This window comes from Sciurus carolinensis, chromosome 17, assembly GCF_902686445.1.
Source record: "Sciurus carolinensis chromosome 17, mSciCar1.2, whole genome shotgun sequence".
In the NCBI taxonomy this organism is placed as follows: domain Eukaryota; kingdom Metazoa; phylum Chordata; class Mammalia; order Rodentia; family Sciuridae; genus Sciurus; species Sciurus carolinensis.
This window is the reverse complement of record NC_062229.1, coordinates 3,680,503-3,697,696: the sequence shown is the minus strand read 5'-3', so window position 1 is coordinate 3,697,696 and position 17,194 is coordinate 3,680,503. Positions and strand designations below refer to the sequence as shown.

The 17,194-nt window shown below is 53.3% G+C and overlaps 1 protein-coding gene across 3 annotated transcripts in view; it reads left to right on the top strand.

Moving 5' to 3' along the window:
- The first annotated feature begins 8,627 nt into the window (after nucleotides 1-8,627).
- Acer1 (alkaline ceramidase 1) overlaps nucleotides 8,628-17,194 on the top strand; it is a 23,149-nt gene continuing 14,582 nt past the window's right edge. The window contains exon 1 of one of the 3 annotated variants that reach the window (XM_047532474.1): nucleotides 8,628-8,802. In XM_047532474.1, the coding sequence (XP_047388430.1) occupies nucleotides 8,710-8,802 (93 nt within the window). In that variant the 5' untranslated portion in view covers nucleotides 8,628-8,709. Of the gene's footprint in view, nucleotides 8,803-13,239; nucleotides 13,443-17,194 lie in introns of those variants that run through there. The other 2 variants (XM_047532472.1, XM_047532473.1) reach the window with 2 other exon arrangements.

Below are 17,194 nucleotides of genomic sequence, written 5' to 3'. Positions count from 1 at the left end.
GTGTGATGGTACACGCCTGTAATCCCAATGATGCGGAAAGCTAAGGCAGGAGAACAGCAAGTTCGCGGCCAGCCTCGGTAACTTAGTGAGACCCTGTTTCAAAAAAAAAGTGTTGGTGCTGTTGCTTAGTGGTAAAGTACCCCTGGGTTCCATCTCCAGTACCACAAAAATAAAATGAAGCGTGTTTTGTTGCTCTAAAGTTAGTTGGGCTCAGTAAATTCTGAATGAATGAATATTTTGGCCGTCCACTGCAAATGAGCCTGTCCCACGAGTTTTAAGTTACCATTCCATGATTGGAGAGAAGCTCTGATTTGCTGTTACCTTTGGGGTAATGAAGGCAAACAGGCCTGCTGCATTGGTAAAAATTCAAAATTTAAAAAGAAAAGGAAACCGTGCCGAAGAGGCTGTGGGTAAACAGACACTGGTGAATGGTTCACGGACAGTGCTGCAGCTTTTCTGGGAACAAAGTTGACACCAGATTTGAAAGTTGCATAGTTAGCAAAGAATCGGAAGTAAATGTCCGATAAGAGAGGACTAACAAAATAATTTACATTTAAAATCACTTTTAAAAATCTAGAATCCACATTGGGGATTATAACTCATCATTGCGCGGCTGCTCTGGTCTCTACTTGTTAAGCATCTGTGAGGGAGGGAAGCACCCGTGACTGCATAAGAAGGAAATGTCTCTCCAAGTAGCATCCGGGGCCTGGCTTGCAGGGTAGGACACACCAACTCCTGACAGTGTTTTCAAGACCCAAGGTGGCACATTTCCTTCCCCAGAGAAGGATGGAGGGCACAGGCCAGCCAGCTGTCCCAAGAGGAAGCTGCTACCCCGCCCCCACTCAATCCCATTGGCCAGAAGCTGCTCACAGGACCTTGCTGGGAAAGGTACTGGAAAGTGCATTTATGCATTCAATCACGCTGAAGTCTCTGTGCCCTGGAAAAGAGCTGGAGTACCACTCAGAGTCCCTGCCTTTCTGGAACTTACCTTGCGTAACCCAGATCCTCCTTTGAAGAGGGGCGTGCAGTCCAGCCCAGGGAGCGGTGGTCCCCCAAAGCCTTAGCGTTCAGCTTTATGGTCACCTCCAGCTGTAGAGAGCCTCCTCCTTCCATGTTCCATCCTCCCCAGGAAGCCACCCCCAGGGACTGAGCCCAGAGGTGGAAACGAGGCTGGACATTCTGACCTGACTGGGATGCTGGTGGGCCACGTGAGACCCCCGCCGTGGGCCCAGGCTTCGTCCAGCCTGCAGCCCAGCACGGCCTCTCCCCTGCCCAACGCTTTTGTCTCTCTCTTCCACGGCGGTTGACCCCTGACGGGCGTCTCATCCCAAGCTCCACCTCAGTGCAGCTGGTGCTCGGATCCAAGGGTTCTGCATCCTCAGGTTCGACCGCAGATCGCGCGTCTTTTCTTTTAAATCGCATCTGCACTGAGCACATACGGGCTTTTCTGTCACTATTCCCTCAATGACACTGTGTAACAACCCTGCGTGGCACTCACGTTGTCTTAGCCTGGAGGTGCTTTGGAGTCTCCACGAGGACTTTAACAGGACAGCATTTTACAGAGGGGCCGGAGCGCCTGAGGGTTTGGGCACCTGCAGAGGTTCCTGGAACCAGTCCCCCATGGGTGCCCAGGAGCACTTGGATCTTCCAGAGAAGCCAAACTGTGACAGAGTTGCATTAGCTTTCCTTAAGCCGCATGTGGCATTCCATGAGAAGAAGACCCTCATTTATCAGGCGGTCCCTCGCGGGTGGATGTGTTCATGATGAAGTCATTTCTCTTCTCCTGTCATGTTTCTCTCTGGAGACACCTTCCACCTCGGAGCGCCCGGGGCTCAGCCTTGGCCCACCTTGCCCTCGCCGCCGTCATCCCACCCGTGGCTGCAAGTGCGTGTGTTATTGACCTGCCTCGGCCTCTGCGCTGGTTGTCCCCTCTGCCTGCAAAGGCCTACCCTTACTCTTGCCTTCTCGCCTCCATTGATACTGTCACATCCTCCCTCCTACAGTCCCTGCCGGGTCTGGCTTCCACCTGCATGTCTCTGCGGTTCCAGACCGTCCTCATATCTTCCCTCAAAGGCCTCAGATTAGCCCTCACATTACCGTGTCTGAAACGGCTCTTCTCTCCTGGCCCCACCCTCCTCCTTCGCGCCCCCCCCCCCCCCCCCCCGCCCCTCAGTAGAGCTCAGGGTGACCCTGGATCTGTCTCTTCCTGGCTCCGAGCGCGGGTCCAATCTGCCGGTGGCTCTGGGTTCAGCCTGCCATTGTTTACCAGAACCCAGCGCCCTCTCTCCCCACTCCACAGCTGCTTCCCACACCGTCACCACCCGGCCGACGTCACCTCCTCCCTTTTATCACAGCATCCACTCCTGCCCGTCAAAAGCCATCCTCCCCGTCGCGACTGGAAGGAAGTCCTTTTAAAACTCGGGTGAGCCCCTGCCATCCTTCTGAGAACCCTCTGTGACTCCTGCCACTCAAAGTCCTAGTGAGAAGCCACCACGTTCTATGCAGTCTGACAGTTGCCCCCTCCTGCCCCGACCACTGAGGGTACCTCCCTGCACCCTGCCTCTCGCTCTCCCACTGCTGCATGCTGGCCTTCCCTGTGCCCCAGCCCACCAGGCCTGCGTCTGCCTCAGGACTCTCGCCCTGTTTCCATGCCTGGAATGCTCTCCCCCTGTGATCCCCACAGCCCCCTCCTCCCCTCCAGTGAGACTGTTCTTACACTCTGATTTCTAATTGCAACCGCTGCTGGGTTCAGGGTTGCGCAGGCCCCTAGTCCCAGCCACTTGGGAGCCACTTGGGAGGCTGAGGCAAGAGGATCACTGGAGCCCTTGAGCTCAGGGCCAGCATGGGCAACACAGAGACAAGGTCTCTTACAAAATAAACACCATAATTGATAATAATAATAAAAGATAAACTTGCAACCCCCAGCACACGTTATTCCTTTTTCTTTCCTTATTTTCCTTCAGTGGAATGTTGAGCATAGTATTTTCCTACTCAAAGTGTACTCCACGGACAGCAGTCGCTGAGATCTTGGTAGAAATACAGACACGTGAAGCTGGGAGCAGGGGCACATTTTTGTAATCCCAGTGACTCTGGAGGCCGAAGCGGGAGGATCCCAAGTTTGAGGTCAGCCTCAGCAACTTAGTGAGACCCTGTCTCAAAATAAAAAATAAAAAGGGCTGGAGATGTAGCTCAGTAGTAAAGCACCCCTGGATTCAATCCCCAGCACCCCTCCACTCAACCCCCGCAAAAAAAACCCCGGAAATACAGACTCTTGGGCTGGGGGTGTAGCTCAGTGGTAGAGTGCTTGGCTAGCAAGTGCAGGCCCAGAGTTGATCCCCAGCACCTAAGCAAACAAAAGGGACTCTCAGGCTCCACCCAAGATCTGCTGGATCTAAATTTGCATTTTAACAAGACTCTGGACTGCCGGGCTAGGTGGTGCACACCTTTAATACCAGCAATTTGGGAGACTGAGGCAGGAGAATTGCAATTTAAGACCAGCCTCAGCAATTTAGCAAGGGCTTAAGCAACTTATTGAGATCCTATCTCAAAAACAACAACAAAAGGCCTCCTGAGGTGGAAGCCCAGGAGAGCAAGGACTTTTCTCTGTTTAATCCACCACAAGTCAATAGCCAGAACGGTGTTTGACACTCAATTAAAAAATGACCAGGAATGTGTGCCTGTCGGGTTTGTTGGTTGGAAGCCACAGAAACTGTCTCAGGCAAAAAGAGAATCCTGCGGGCGTGAAGTGTACCCCAGCCCGGGTGGGAATCCAGAGGGTTCACCATGGAAACAGGCAGAATGTTCAGAGACAAGCACCAGGCACTGGAGCATCCACGGACTTTGGTGACTGAGGGTGATCCTGAAGTCCAGCCCCGGTGCCTGGAGGGGACAGAACCACCGCCTGGGGCCTGGAACTGCGGCTTAGCCTCTCACTGCTCTGCGGGTTGCTCGTCCAAGACCACGCTGTCAAGAGGGCCACGCTCCCTCTGATCTACCAAGGGGGCTCCTGCCTCCTTCCAGCCTCTGGTGGCCTTTGACATCTTGAGTCATGGACGCTTTGCTCCTGTCCTGTGCCTGCACTTGGCTTCCGCCTGTGTCTCTAGCTGACTTCCCCTGTGCCTGTCGGTCCCAAGTCTGCTTTGTAGACAGATGCCCGTCGTGTTGGATGGGAGCCCACCCTGGTGTCCTTGTTCCCGTTTCAGGTCCCATTGCATTCTTCCATACAGCTTTTTGGGGAATGTGATCCAAGCCACACGGGTCCCTCTCTTCTCCTTTCCCCTCCAGGAGAAAGCAGGGGAGAACAGGCAGAGTCCCTCCTTCCCACTGAACCACCTGGAGCGCAGCTGCCATCGAAGGCACAGTGATACACCTAGAGCTTCTGAGCCTGCAACCTGGCAGAATCCCCCCTGCAGTACCCATGCCGGCAAGGATGGTAGGAAGTGCCCCCCAGCAGTGATGGTAGGAAGAGCCCCCCTGCAGTAGCCTGATCCCCGGCAATGATGGTAGAAAGAGCCCCCCTGCAGTACCCTGATCCCCGGCATTGATGGTAGGAAGCAGCCCCCTGCAGTACCCCGATGCCGGCAGTGACGTTAGGAAGAGTGAGACAGAGGTGAACTGCGGGCGGGGAGGGAGCTCAGGGGCCAGGCCCTTGCCCAGCCCCTCCGAGTCCTGGGCCCAGTCCTAGACCCTGAAAAAGGGTTGACCTCACAATAGCCACTTGGGGCTGCTGGATTTGGGAAAAAGCAGAAATAGGGAGTGACATAGTGCCGTTTCATGGCAGCTGTGGCGAACTCTCTATCTCTCATTTATTTATTTATGTATTTATTTATGTTTTCATGTATTTATTTATGGGACTGGGGATTGAACCCAGGGGCACTTTACCACTGAGCTACCTCCTGAACCTTTTTTATTTTATTGAAATTTCTTTTTTGTTCCTGGGAATTGAATCGAGGGGTGCTTTATCACTGATCTACATTCCCAACGCTTTTTATTTTTTCATTTTGAGGTAGGGTTTTGTGAAGTTGTTGAGGATATTGCTCAGTTGCCCAGATTGGCCTAAAACTGGCCCATCCTCCTGCCTCAGACTCCTGAGTTGCTGGAATTACAGGTGCACACTACTGTGCCAGGCTGGAGCTCTTGTTTGGAGGGATGAATGGGGCAGGGGCTCAGTTAAAAAGAGGCAGTGGTCCCTGGGTATTCACAGGGAATTGGTACCAGCACCCCCTGTGGATACCAAAATCCTGGAGTTCAAGTCCCTCATATAAAATGGCACAATTTATTCTGCATAAAACCTACACATATTCTATCAGAAACTTCAAATGGTCTCTAAAGGACTTGTAATACCTAAGGCAATGTTCATGCGTGCAAATTGTTTTGCTGTATTGTTTAGGGGATGATTATAAGAAAAAATGTCCGTACCACTTTTCTTCTATTTTGAGCCCCAGTTGTTAATACCAGGTGTGGCATCTGAGAGACACCGCTGCCTGTGCTTCCCAGTTAGGCATCTCAGGTGTAGCAAATGAAAACACAGCGCCCTACTGAAGATACGCAAGGAATCGTTTTTTAGCACAAGTTGGCCCCATGCAACATATTGGAGCCTATTTATGTTAAAAGTTATTCATCGCACAGCTTATCTGAAATTCAAATGTAACTGGGCTTCCTGTATTTTATTTAGCAAAACTTTTCCAAATGGGCCATGGAGTTAGCCCCCATTAGAAGCCAATGTAAGGGACTTCTTGAAAGTTTGAGGTCACTTGCCCTGGCCCACCCCACATGTGATCTGAGGCGTGTCCAGATCAAACCTTCTACCTGGAGATTTTAGATATAACTTTTTTTTTCTCTTGCGACAGTGTTTTGCTGTGTTGTCCAGGCTGGCCTTCTGCTCCTGGCTTCTTGTGGTCCACCTGCCTCAGCCTCCCGAGTAGCCAGGTGGTGCCTGGGCTGGATGCAACCTTTGTCCTTCCTGTCCTCAATCCTCCTTTCTGTCAAGGAAATGCTTGAAGTTGCCAGAGCTCCTCAGATCATGACATTCACGAGTCCCCTGCTCATGCTTTGGACCTATTTACGTAGCCAGTTGTATGTACTGTGATTTTCACTTGAATCATTCAAATTTCCAAACATGTGACAATACGGCATTATAACATAATGTTCTCATGGTCAGAATTTTTGCCATTTTTAAAAGCTGAATAATATTCCATTGTACAAAGAGACTGTGTTTTGTTTCTCCATTCACACGTCGATAAAAACCCTAATCCATGCTTGTCATCCCAACGACTCAGGATGCAGGAGGATTATAAGTTCAAGGTCAGCCTAAACAACTCAGTGAGACCCTGTCTCAAGATAAAATTAAAGGGCTGGGGATATTGCTTAGTGGTAGGGTCCCTGAGTTCAATCCCCAGCACAAAGAGAAGAGAGAGGGGGAGAGAGAGACAGAGACAGAGAGAGAGAGAGAGAGAGAGAGAGAGAGAGAGAGAAATAGAAAGAAAAGAAGGAAAGAAGGAAGGAAAGAGAGAGAGAGAAAAGAAAAAAGAAAGAAAGAAAGAAAGAAAGAAAGAAAAAGAAAGAAAGAAAAGAAAAGAAAAGAGAAAAAATATAAATGAACACTTTTTTTCTTCAGTGCTGAGGATTGAACGCAGGGCCTTATGCTTGATAGGCATAGTGCTCTACCAACTGAGCCACACCCCCAGCCCCAAATCGACACTTTTAAAAATCTTTTGTTTTTTTTTTTAGAAGAATCACGGTCTTGCAGGAAGGTGTGAGAGCAGCACAGGAGTTGGGGGGCAGGCAGTTTGGGAGCACATGCTTAGCACGCACGAGGCCCTGGGTTCAACCCCCAGCAGCAGGAAAAGAGCAACTTTTCCAGTGGTGACATCTTACATAACAACACCATTTCAAAACCAGAAAGTTGGCACTGATATGATCTAGAGACCGCATTCGGATTTCAACAGCTCTGACAAGCCTGGCTGAGGGCGTTGATGGGATTTCATCACGTGTACAGATTTGTGTAAGCAACACCATAATTATGAAGCTTAAATACATTTACTTAATGAAAGAAGCGTCTGACCCTGCAGTGAATGAGACGGCGACCCCACCTGCTCCGAAGATGCACCTGTGTCAAGGGCGAGGCCCGCGCATGCGCCTTGTGTGGCAAGTCCGGCGGGACCCCAGGAGAGACTGTGTGTCAGGAGGCGTCAGACACCAGCTCTGAGCCGGTCCCTGCAAGGAGGAGAGTGCAGAGGAGTCACCTCCTGCCACACAGCCTCCGTGGGGCCCGGTCATCTGGCTGGAGAAAACACAAGGAACCTGGGAAGCAGGGACCACTGCTGTCCCCATTTTGCAGGCAAGGAAACAGGCTCGGAGGCGACATGGCCGGCCTCCGGCTGTCCCTTTCTAGATATGTGACCTGGGTGAGTTGCTTCAGTTCTGAGCGTCTGTGTCCTTATTAGCCATCAGAAGAAAAAGCAGCTCCTGTCTCAGGGCTGTTAGGAACATTAACGAGATAATACTGAATGCCGAACACCCAGAAGAGTCTGGCGTGGGTGTGAAGTTAGTGTGCCCTTCCTCATCACCATCCTCGTCGCCGTCCCTCGGGCTTGCCTTAAAGCTCAAGGGCACCTGCACTAAGGAACACCACTACCACTTCCTGAAAGCCTCCTCTGATCCAGACAGCGAGCCAAGCCCTCCACCTGCCGCATTTCTTTGTGACAATTCCATCTATAAAGGTCATTTCGTATTACAGGTGAGCAAGCTGAGGATCAGAGAGGTGCATCCACTTGCCCAAGGTCACATGGTTTAGGAAATCAAGGAGGTCAGAAATCCAGGCCCAGCTTATCTGTCTGTCTCAGAGGCCCTCAGTTCCTAGAAGCCAGATCTGGGGACCTCAGATTTGTAACTCCACATCTCCCTCCCCCACGTGTGCTGAGCAAGTGCTCTGCCCCAGCCACCACCACCCCGTTTAAAGACAAGCGAGACTAGGGTGCTCAGTCTGGCCTCAAACTTGCAATCCTCCTGCCTCATCTCCTTGTCGCTGGGATATAGCTGTGGGCCATGGCACCCAAGCCCACTTGAGGTCTTGACCATCCATGAGAAGTGGCTTCCGTCCAGCCCACTTTCCACAGTAGAGACAGGAAAACAGAGGTCCCCAAAGCGGAAACAATAGGACAGAGTCTCCTAGCCAAGGGCTCTCGTGGGCGGAGCCAAGCCCATTGGAGTGGGTGTCCAACAGCAGCTCCAGTGTCAGGCTTTGAATGGTGCCCAGGCAGTAAGGCCTAATGGTAGGAGCCTGAGGTTCAGAACCGGCCTGGTTGTTACCACCGACTAACTTTGCTCTCTCTGCCTCGGTTTGCTCATCTGTGAATCAGAGAGCATGGTACTCTTACCATGGAGGACTCTGTTGCCTTACCATTCTAGATCAGTCCATGGCTCCCAACTTGGGAGTCGGAATGGGAGGCTTCCTCCCTGCTCACCCGCGCCCCACCTGAGCAGTGCCAGCTCCGTGGTTGGTGCCCAAGGCCACCACCACCACTGCGTAGCATCAGCCAGGCTGCCCTGGCGCAACCAGGGAGCTGCCCAGCAGGTTTTTCCTCTTGGCCTGCCGCGGGGCACCAAGCTGTCCTCTCCCACCTCAGCTGGGCCGGGCACTCCTGGGCTCACTTGCTCTGCCTGCCTGTCTCTCCCGGGCACAGTGAGCAGGTGGCAGGTGCCGTGAGGATGCCCAGCATCTTTGAGTACCAGAGCTCCGAGGTGGACTGGTGCGAGAGCAACTTCCAGCACTCGCCGCTGGTGGCCGAGTTCTACAACACGGTGAGGCGGGCAGCGCATGCGGGCTGGGGGCGGGGGTCGCACCAGGCGCGAGTTCGAGACCCGGCTTCTCTGCATCCTCGCTGGGAAATCCGCAACCAGCCTGTGTGTGGCTCCGTCTTCTCATCGGTTAGACAAGGAGTGTCAGCTTTCATTCATTTATTTTGTCTTTATTTGGCATCGCCCTCCATAGTAGGAAATGCAGCCGGGCTAGGGAGGAGCAGGCTGCTGCTCTGAGCGGGGAACACAGCTGTGCAGGCGTTTGCAACCCGGGTGATGGTGCTGTAATGGGGGGTGCGCAGGCAGCTGTGAGGATACCCAGAGGAGGCCTCCGAGTCAGTAAGGGTGGATCAGGGAAGGCTTCGTGGAGGAGGTGACTGTGTCTGGCTTGTTCTCGAGGCTCCTCCAGCCCAGCGCAAATCATTTGTTTTCCTGGGACTATCCTAGTTTTAGCACTGAAAGTTTCACCTCCCCAAATTCTTTGGTTCTGGGCACAGTGAGATGGTCAGTCATCCTCCCGAGGTCTGCTACAACACAACACTGGAAGTGCTTAAAAATCAGGGTGGGTACATGACATGGCATTGAACCAAAGCTTGAGAGATGTGGCATCATAGAAAGACACCTGCAGCGGAGCTCTTCCTGAGCAGGACCGCGGTGCCCAGGGAGGCAGGCTCTCACGGCGGGGCTCAGCTCCGCGCACTGCACAGTCTGCAGGTGGGTGTGCCTTCTCTGGGCACTTCCCCGGGCACCTGCCGTGTGCCAGGCACTGTACTGAGTTTTACCTGAAGAGCCTCCTTGAATCTTTGCGATGACGCAGGACACCCTCCCATCTTCTACCTGGGGAAGCTGGTATTCAGAGGTCAGAAGACATGCTTAGGGTCACCTGGCACGCACGACCAGGGTGAACTTGAACTTGATGACTCTAGGAAACTTTTTTGGGAACTGAAAAATGTGGGGAGCTCAATTCTAGGATGCCCGGGTTTGCTCTGGCCATGTTAGCTTTGAACTAGTGGCTTCCAGGAGCTGGGAATGTGAGACCCAGTGGCTCCTCCTGATCTCCCTGGAGCTCGCTCCTCCCCGGCTGGAGATGTCCTTTCTGGTCCTCAGTTGTCCCATATATATTCTGGGAAGGGGATGAATGTGCTGCTCATCAGAGGCTGGGAAGAGGGGTGGGGGTTCTGGGACTCTTCTCTCTGTGTTTCCCGGGAGCCCCTGTGGCCCAGAATGTTCTCTGTTGGGCCCGTCCCCACAGGGGTCCCTGCAGAAGGCCTGGAGAGGGTACTGACAGAGTCGGGGAGGGTCCAGCGCTGCCCTCTCACACAGGATCCTCCATTAACCTGCCCCTGTGGACACCCTGGGAGGCTGCGGGCGGCCTCAAGCTTTCTAAAGTCAGGACGGAGATTAGGAAAGAGACGGCCCAGTGTCTTATCTGGGACCTGCACCTCCAGTCGCCGACCTCCTCCTTTTCCTGCTGCAAGTGTGTGCTTGGATCTTTTCTCCTCTGTGGAAAAGGCTGTGATGTGGGGCACAGAGGCTGCTGGGAAGGTGGTCAGGGAGCCTCCTTAGGGGGTCAAGAAAGGCTTCCTGGAGGAGGAGACTATCTGCCGGGATTAACCCTGCTTTTGATACTGAAAGATCAAACTAGGGGTTGAGAAGTGGAATCCCAGGTGTGTTAGAAAAGGTTCCTCAGTGGGCGCGGTGGTGCCTGTGCGTCACCCAGTGACTCTGGAGGCTGAGGCAGGAGGATCACAAGCTTGAGGCCAGTCTCCGGAACCTAGCAAGGACTCAACATAAAAGGGGCTGGGGTGCAGCTCAGTGGTAGTGCATGTGCTTATAGCATGTGTGAGGCTCTGGGCTTCTTCCCCAGTGCACGCACGCGCACACACACACACACACACACACACACACACACACACACACACATACAGTGTTTCCCCAAGGTTTTCTCCTCCAAAACACTGCTGAGTGATAATTATATCATTCAGGGGGGTGGGGTGGACTGTCAAACTTGTTCTACACAGACCCAGCTAGTAAATACTTTGGACTATATGGGATATATGTTCTGTGTCCCAACTCTTCAGCTCTGCTGATGGCTTCAAAGCCTCCTGGGAGATCTGTAAGTGACTGAATGTGGCAGTGTTCCAAGAAAACTTTATTTATGGATGCTGCAACACGGATTTCCTATCATTTTCACACCTTGCCAAATAATTTTCACCATTCGCGTTACCTTTTAGCTTGCCAAGCATATGATACGCGGCTTGGGCTGAATTAGGCTCAGGGGCGCGGTCTGCCCACCTTTGATACACTCACACGTAAAAAAACCGCTCAAATGGAGAACAGGAAGGGGATCGAATTCTTTGCTCTGAATTAGGGATTAAAAGTGAGTTAAAGCCAGGCTCAATGGTGCATGCCTGTAATCCCAGAAGCTCAGGTGGCTGAGGCAGAGGGATCTCCAGTTCAAAGCTAGCCTCAGCGACTTAGTGAGGCACTAAGCAACTCAGCAAGACCCTGTCTCTAAATAAAATATAAAAAAAGGACTGGGGATGTGGCTCAGTGGTTAAGGCCCCTGGGCTCAAGCCCTGGTACAGGAAAATAAAAAAACTGTGAGTTTAAGGGAGCTAGGGGTGTAGCTCAGTGGTAGAGCTCTAGCCTAGCACGTGAGAGGCACTGGGTTTAATCCTCAGCACTGCATAACATTAAATAAACAAAATAAAGATATAAAAATACTGTAACTTAAAAAAATGAAGAGTTTAACCCAGGCGTGGTGACTTTTGTCTGTTATACCAGCTACTCAGAAGGTTAAGGCAGGAGGATCACTCGAGCCCAGGAGTTCAAGGCCAGCCTGGGCAACAAAGTGAGACCCTATTCAAAACAATAAAATAGATTAACATAGAATAAAATAAACAGTTTCTTTTTTCTTTTTTTTTTTTTTGCGGTGCTGGGAATTTGAACCCAGGGCCTTGTGCTTGTGAGTCAAGTACTCTACCCACTGAGCTATATCCCCAGGCCTAAAATAAACAGTTTCTTCCTAGTGGATGTGACACATCTTCTTGCTGCCGTCTCCTGTGTGCACCCTGATGATTTGCGTCTAGGGACACAAATATCCATTTACAAATGACGACCCAGTTCCAAATGAGTCATTGCGCCTCTGGGAATCTGTATCAAAGAAATCAACCCAAAAGACAAGGCTTGTATACATTTGAGTCATTTGGAATCGTGATAAATAGATGAATAAATAAAATGGAAGCTGCAGCCCGCTGCCTGTCTGTGGGGCTGAATACACTTCGGCGAAATTCTGTGCAGCTATTTAAGAGCTCTTGATCTAGGAATGTCAACGAAGGTCAAAGTAGGCAGCAGAAAACGTTTTCAAAACCTGTTCACATTGATCTCATCGTGGCCTGCTTATGAATCATGATTCACGTTGAGACTGTCACTCCAAAGAGGAATCTTTCTCTGCTTGCAGAGAGCTGGGTCGGGGCAGGAGGCAGAGCCCAGCTGCTCGGTCAAGGTCGTAGAAGGGAAGGGCAAAGGACTCAGCCCAGGTGTCGGGAGGCTTCGTGAGGAAGGGTACCTAGGAGTTCCCTGAGCACGGTGGAGTCTGGAAGTGGAGACCCGAAGAGGCGAAAAGGATGTACAAAATTCTGGAAGTCAAAGCAGAGCTGGTCAGATTGGGAAGGGAGAAAGTTGTTTCTGGGGCTGGAATGTGAGGAGAAAGGGGGACCAGCACTTGGTGAGGAGTCCCGCAGCTCGGCAAGGCGCCGCCATGGATCTACACCCCACCGCCCACAAACATTTTATTTGGTACCGGGGATTGAACCCAGGGGCACTTAACCACCAAGCCACATCCCGGCCCTTTTTATTTTTTATTTTGTGACAGGGTCTCACTAAGTTGCTCAGGGCCTCTAACTTGCTGAGGCTGGCCTCAAACTATTGATCCTCCTGCCTCAGCCTCCTGAGTTGCTGGGATGACAGGCGTGGGCCACCGCACCTTGCTCCAACAAACGTATCTTAACTGCCATGTTGGAGTGCTAGAAATTCATCTTGTGTTCACTGGCAAGCTCATTCTTTCAACAAAATGCTACACACCAAGGAGAGCTGGGTGATCCTTAGGTTCCAGAGAGGCTCAGCACGCTCAGGCCGTGTGCAAGCGGTGTGTCCAGAATCAGAGGTGTGTTCCTGTACCCCATGGTGAGCTTGAGGCAGCTGGAGGAACCAGCAGAAGCTGGGGGTGGGAGCTGTAAGGGTGGGGCACCAGGCTTCCGCTTGCCAAATGGGGAGGAGAGGTCGAGGGGGCAGGGCGCACGAGTCTCAGGACTGCAGCGAATGTTCTCTCAGGCTGCTGGGCAAGGGGCATGACAGAGGCAAAGGCCCCGAGGCAAGAAAGCACATCCTGTTAGAAAACAGCAGGTGGTTTGAAGCCAGAGCGCAGGCTGCCAGAGTGAGAGGAAGGACTGGGGAGGTTTCTGGGCCAAATCAGCAAGGCAGGCTGAGGCGGAGTCCATCAGTGCCCTCGGGAGTCACCAGCAGCTTCCAGCAGCTGAGAGCCGAGGTGTGAGGTCGCCTGGTCGTCAGCTGTGGGCCAGGAGAGCCGAGAGGGGTCACCCGACAGGAGCAGAGGTCAAGGCGAGTGCTACCTTGAGCAGGTGAGGGCAGGGCAGAAGTCAGGGTGGGGTCGCTCCAGTTAGCACCTGTCCCTCTTGGCCTGCTGGCCTCCTCTTGGCCTGCTGGCCTCCTCCTGGGCTGGAGAGTTTGGATTTCCGAGTGGTTCGGGTGGAAGGGTCAAGGCCCCCGGCTCCCGGAGGCTGCTGCTTTGGGGTCTGCATCTCCTCCTCTTCAGGAGACTCTCTTTCACCCCCTTAAAGAACAAAGGGGCGGCCTACCTGTCTGGGGAAAGGCAGGAGGCGAGGAGGAGCAGGAGCCCGGGGCACTGAAGAGAGACCAGAGCAGGGACAGTGGGAAGGGGTGCTGGCTGTCCGCCTCCTCCCTGAGCCTCCTGCTGCTGGCCTCTGCAGTGTTGCGGGTCCCAGCTCTTCTGTGAGTGCTGTGTGGCCCAGGGGACAGTCACCCCTCTCTGGGCCTCTGGTTATGTGCGCCGGGCAGACCCTAACACAAGCACACTAGCGATCTGGCGGCACCTCCCTCTTCTGCCTTCCTCCCCACTGACCAGCAAGTGAGGACCCGGGGCCTCTGGGGGGCGCAGTCCTCGTCCTCAGGCAGGGAAGACATGACGAATAGAGTATGGACACACTCGATGCAACCCGGTGCGGACTTGATGTTCCCTCGGGACCTCTCTCCTCCTGTGGACGATCCCATGCTGCCCACCGGGCGGGGGGGAGGGTCCCCCGTGGGACAGCGACCTCTCCATTCTGTTCCCACAAGGATGACTGAGCTCAGGGCCCGTGCCAGGCGCCATCCTGGGCTCTGGAGATGCAGAGGGGCTGATGTGCTGGGGAAGGCCACCACGCACTGCGTCCGTTCAGCAAGCACCCTCAGGGCAGGTGTCAGGGTGTCAGCTCCCAGGCCACGCAGGGGCTGGCCCAGGCACGCACACCTGGAGATCCCTCCGCCACCAGCAGGAGCGAGGGCTGATGGACCGGAGGACCTTGTGCTCATTGAGAGCCAGACACAGGCCACAGCGTGACCAGTAACCGGAGACGTCGAGGACCGGGAGTCCAGGGACAGGCGTGCATCTGAGCGTGCAGGGCTGGGAGGCTGAGGGCAAGCTCCACTTGGGGGTAAGAAAAACGTTCTGGAATTAGGTAGAGGTGGTGGTTATAAGACCTTGAAGTACGCTGGAAACCACTGAATTGATTTCTTTAAAAGTGGATTTTATAGTACATGATGTAGATCTCTTTTTAAAAATAGAGATATAACAGAACCTCACAGCTTCTGGGACTTCTAAGCATTAAATGTATTGAAACTATTATCATCAGAATCTAAAGGAGCACAGAAATGCAGAAGTGGTACTTGTTTATTGATTTGACACTTATTAATTTTATTTAATACCTAGCACTTCATATAATCCTCGTAAAAAATCCTATGCAGTAGTTACCCTCATGTCCCCCAACAGATAATAAAGACTCAGAAGGGGCAAGCTCCTTCCCCAGGGTCACACAGCATGCCAAAGAACCTGGTCCCAGAGCCTCTCACCCACGAGCTGAGGGGTCCTGGTTCCCAGTGCTTAGCAACAATGGCGGCATCTGGCCTTCCCGAGTCAGCCTTGTGCTGTGGCTGGCGCCTGTTCTGTTCACCCTGCCCAGGACCAGCGCTAGTGGGCAGGTGTTCAATGGACGCAGGTGACTATCCTTGAAGGTGACAGGCCAGGCGTGGGTGGTGGGGTTGGACCTCAGCGATGAGGAGGTGGAGCGAGGCGCTTGCAGGCGTCACAGCGCGGATGGATTCAGCCCACTTTCTGCGCTCTGCTGGATGTGTTGCGTGATAATTGCCAGGGACACAGGGATAAAACAGGTGTCCCCTGTCCTCAGGGAAGCCCCAGTCCAGTGGGGGAAGGCAGAGACAATAAATAAATCAGGAAATTAGTTAGTGAAAAAACAGAAGTGAGACGGAAATGGTGGCCACGTCAGTAATCTCAGCGGCTCAGGAGGCTGAGGCAGGAGGATCTCGAGCCAGCCTCAGCAAAAGCGAGGCACCAAGCAATCATTGCGACTCTGTCTCTAAAATACAGAGCTGTCTCTAAAATATAGGGCTGGAGATGTGGCTCAGTGGCTAAGTGCCCTGGGTTTTATCCTTGGTATAAAAAACAAACAAACAAACAAACCCAGAAATGAAACAGTGGCCTGAGAGGAGGGTGCTGGGGTGTGGACTGTGGGAGGGAAAGGGCCCCTAAACCGAGTCCTTCCGAGGGGGCGATGGATTCCTCCGCCCCACCCCTTCCTGCCTCTCTTCCTCTCAGTCCTCCTCACCTCCCACCCTCCTTCCTTGCCTTTGCCACCTTGATTTTCCACTCCCAGGTTCTATTGATACAAGGACACAGGATGATCCCAGAGCCCTGCGCTGTCTGCACGTCGGTGTGGGGCTCCCAGGCGTGGTTATGAGTGTTTCTGCCCTTCCTGCTTCCTCCCTTTCTTGGGGACTGAACCCAGGATGCTCGACCACCAAGCCACACTCCCAGCCCTTTTATTTTTTATTTTGAGACAGGGTCTCGCTAAGTTGCTGAGGCTGGCCTCAAACTCCCGATCCTCCTGCTTCGGCCTCCCCAGTCCCCAGGATCATGGGTTTGCACCACTGGGCCTGGCACAAGCCCTGTTTTCTACAACAGTTTCCCGAGCTCCTAGATGTGGGTGTGCTCCCCAGTCCAAGGTACTTAGTTCTCCAACCCTCCCCTTGCAGATCTTGGCACTGGACATACCCCACAGAGGTAGGAATGTTGTTCAGGGCACTGGAAAGATCCTCGAGCTCCTGGTGGGAGTTCAAGGAATGGTCGTGGAATGAATGAAGGAGGAGGGGAAGCCCCCTGGGGTGGTGCCCAGGGAGACCAGCACGTCCTGCTGCTCAGGGCTGGGCTGGCTTTGGACAGGATCCCACACTGAGGCAGCTCCAGCCTCACCCGACCTGGGTGGGGTGAAGTAATGGGAAATGTGGGGGCCAGCCCTGGAGGCAGGGAGGGGGACCCCGGCATGAGGCATCACCGATGTTATCAGAGACCCTGGAGCCAGCTGGGCCCTCCCGTCCCCACCCCCCACGCCCCTGTGGTCCACGGCGGCAGTGCCACATCCGCGGTGGGCGTGCCTCCAGTCCCTCCCCTTTCCCTGATGCAAGACAGACCCAGAGGAATTAGGTCACCCAGCCTGGACAGGGAGCCCCTTCTGCTCATCACCACCTACCCAGTCCTCACAGGGACTAAAAACAGGTGCTGCGCGACCTCAGAGAAATCACTTTACCTGTCGGGGACAATTCCTCATTGCCAAAGGAAAACTAGAAAGCGGGACTTGCAGGGTTGGCGTGAAGATAGGAAACGATCTCTGTCGTGCGGTGTGGTCACAGATGAGAAAGTAGCAGTTAGGGGCCTTTTATCCAGAACTTTCCACATGCAGGGCCCTCTGCAGTTTCTTCCCTGTGCTGGGGATCGAACTGGGACCTCGGGGGCTGGACAAGGCTCCCCGCCGAGCTCCAACCCCAGCCCCTTTTATTTTTCATTTTGAGATAGGGTCTCATTGCGTCTCCCAGGCTGGTCCCGGGATCAAACGTGTGCTCCTCCTGCCTCAGCCTCCCAAGTTCCTAGGATGACAGGCATGTGCCACCACACCCAGCTGCAAACGTGTTTTCATGCACGTGCTTGAGTGACCCTCTGAAGATAGCTGGTCAACGGGCACCGTTCATTGAGCACCCGGTACGTTCCAGTGCCTGAGTACAAGGCGGAGTAGCCACGACAGCC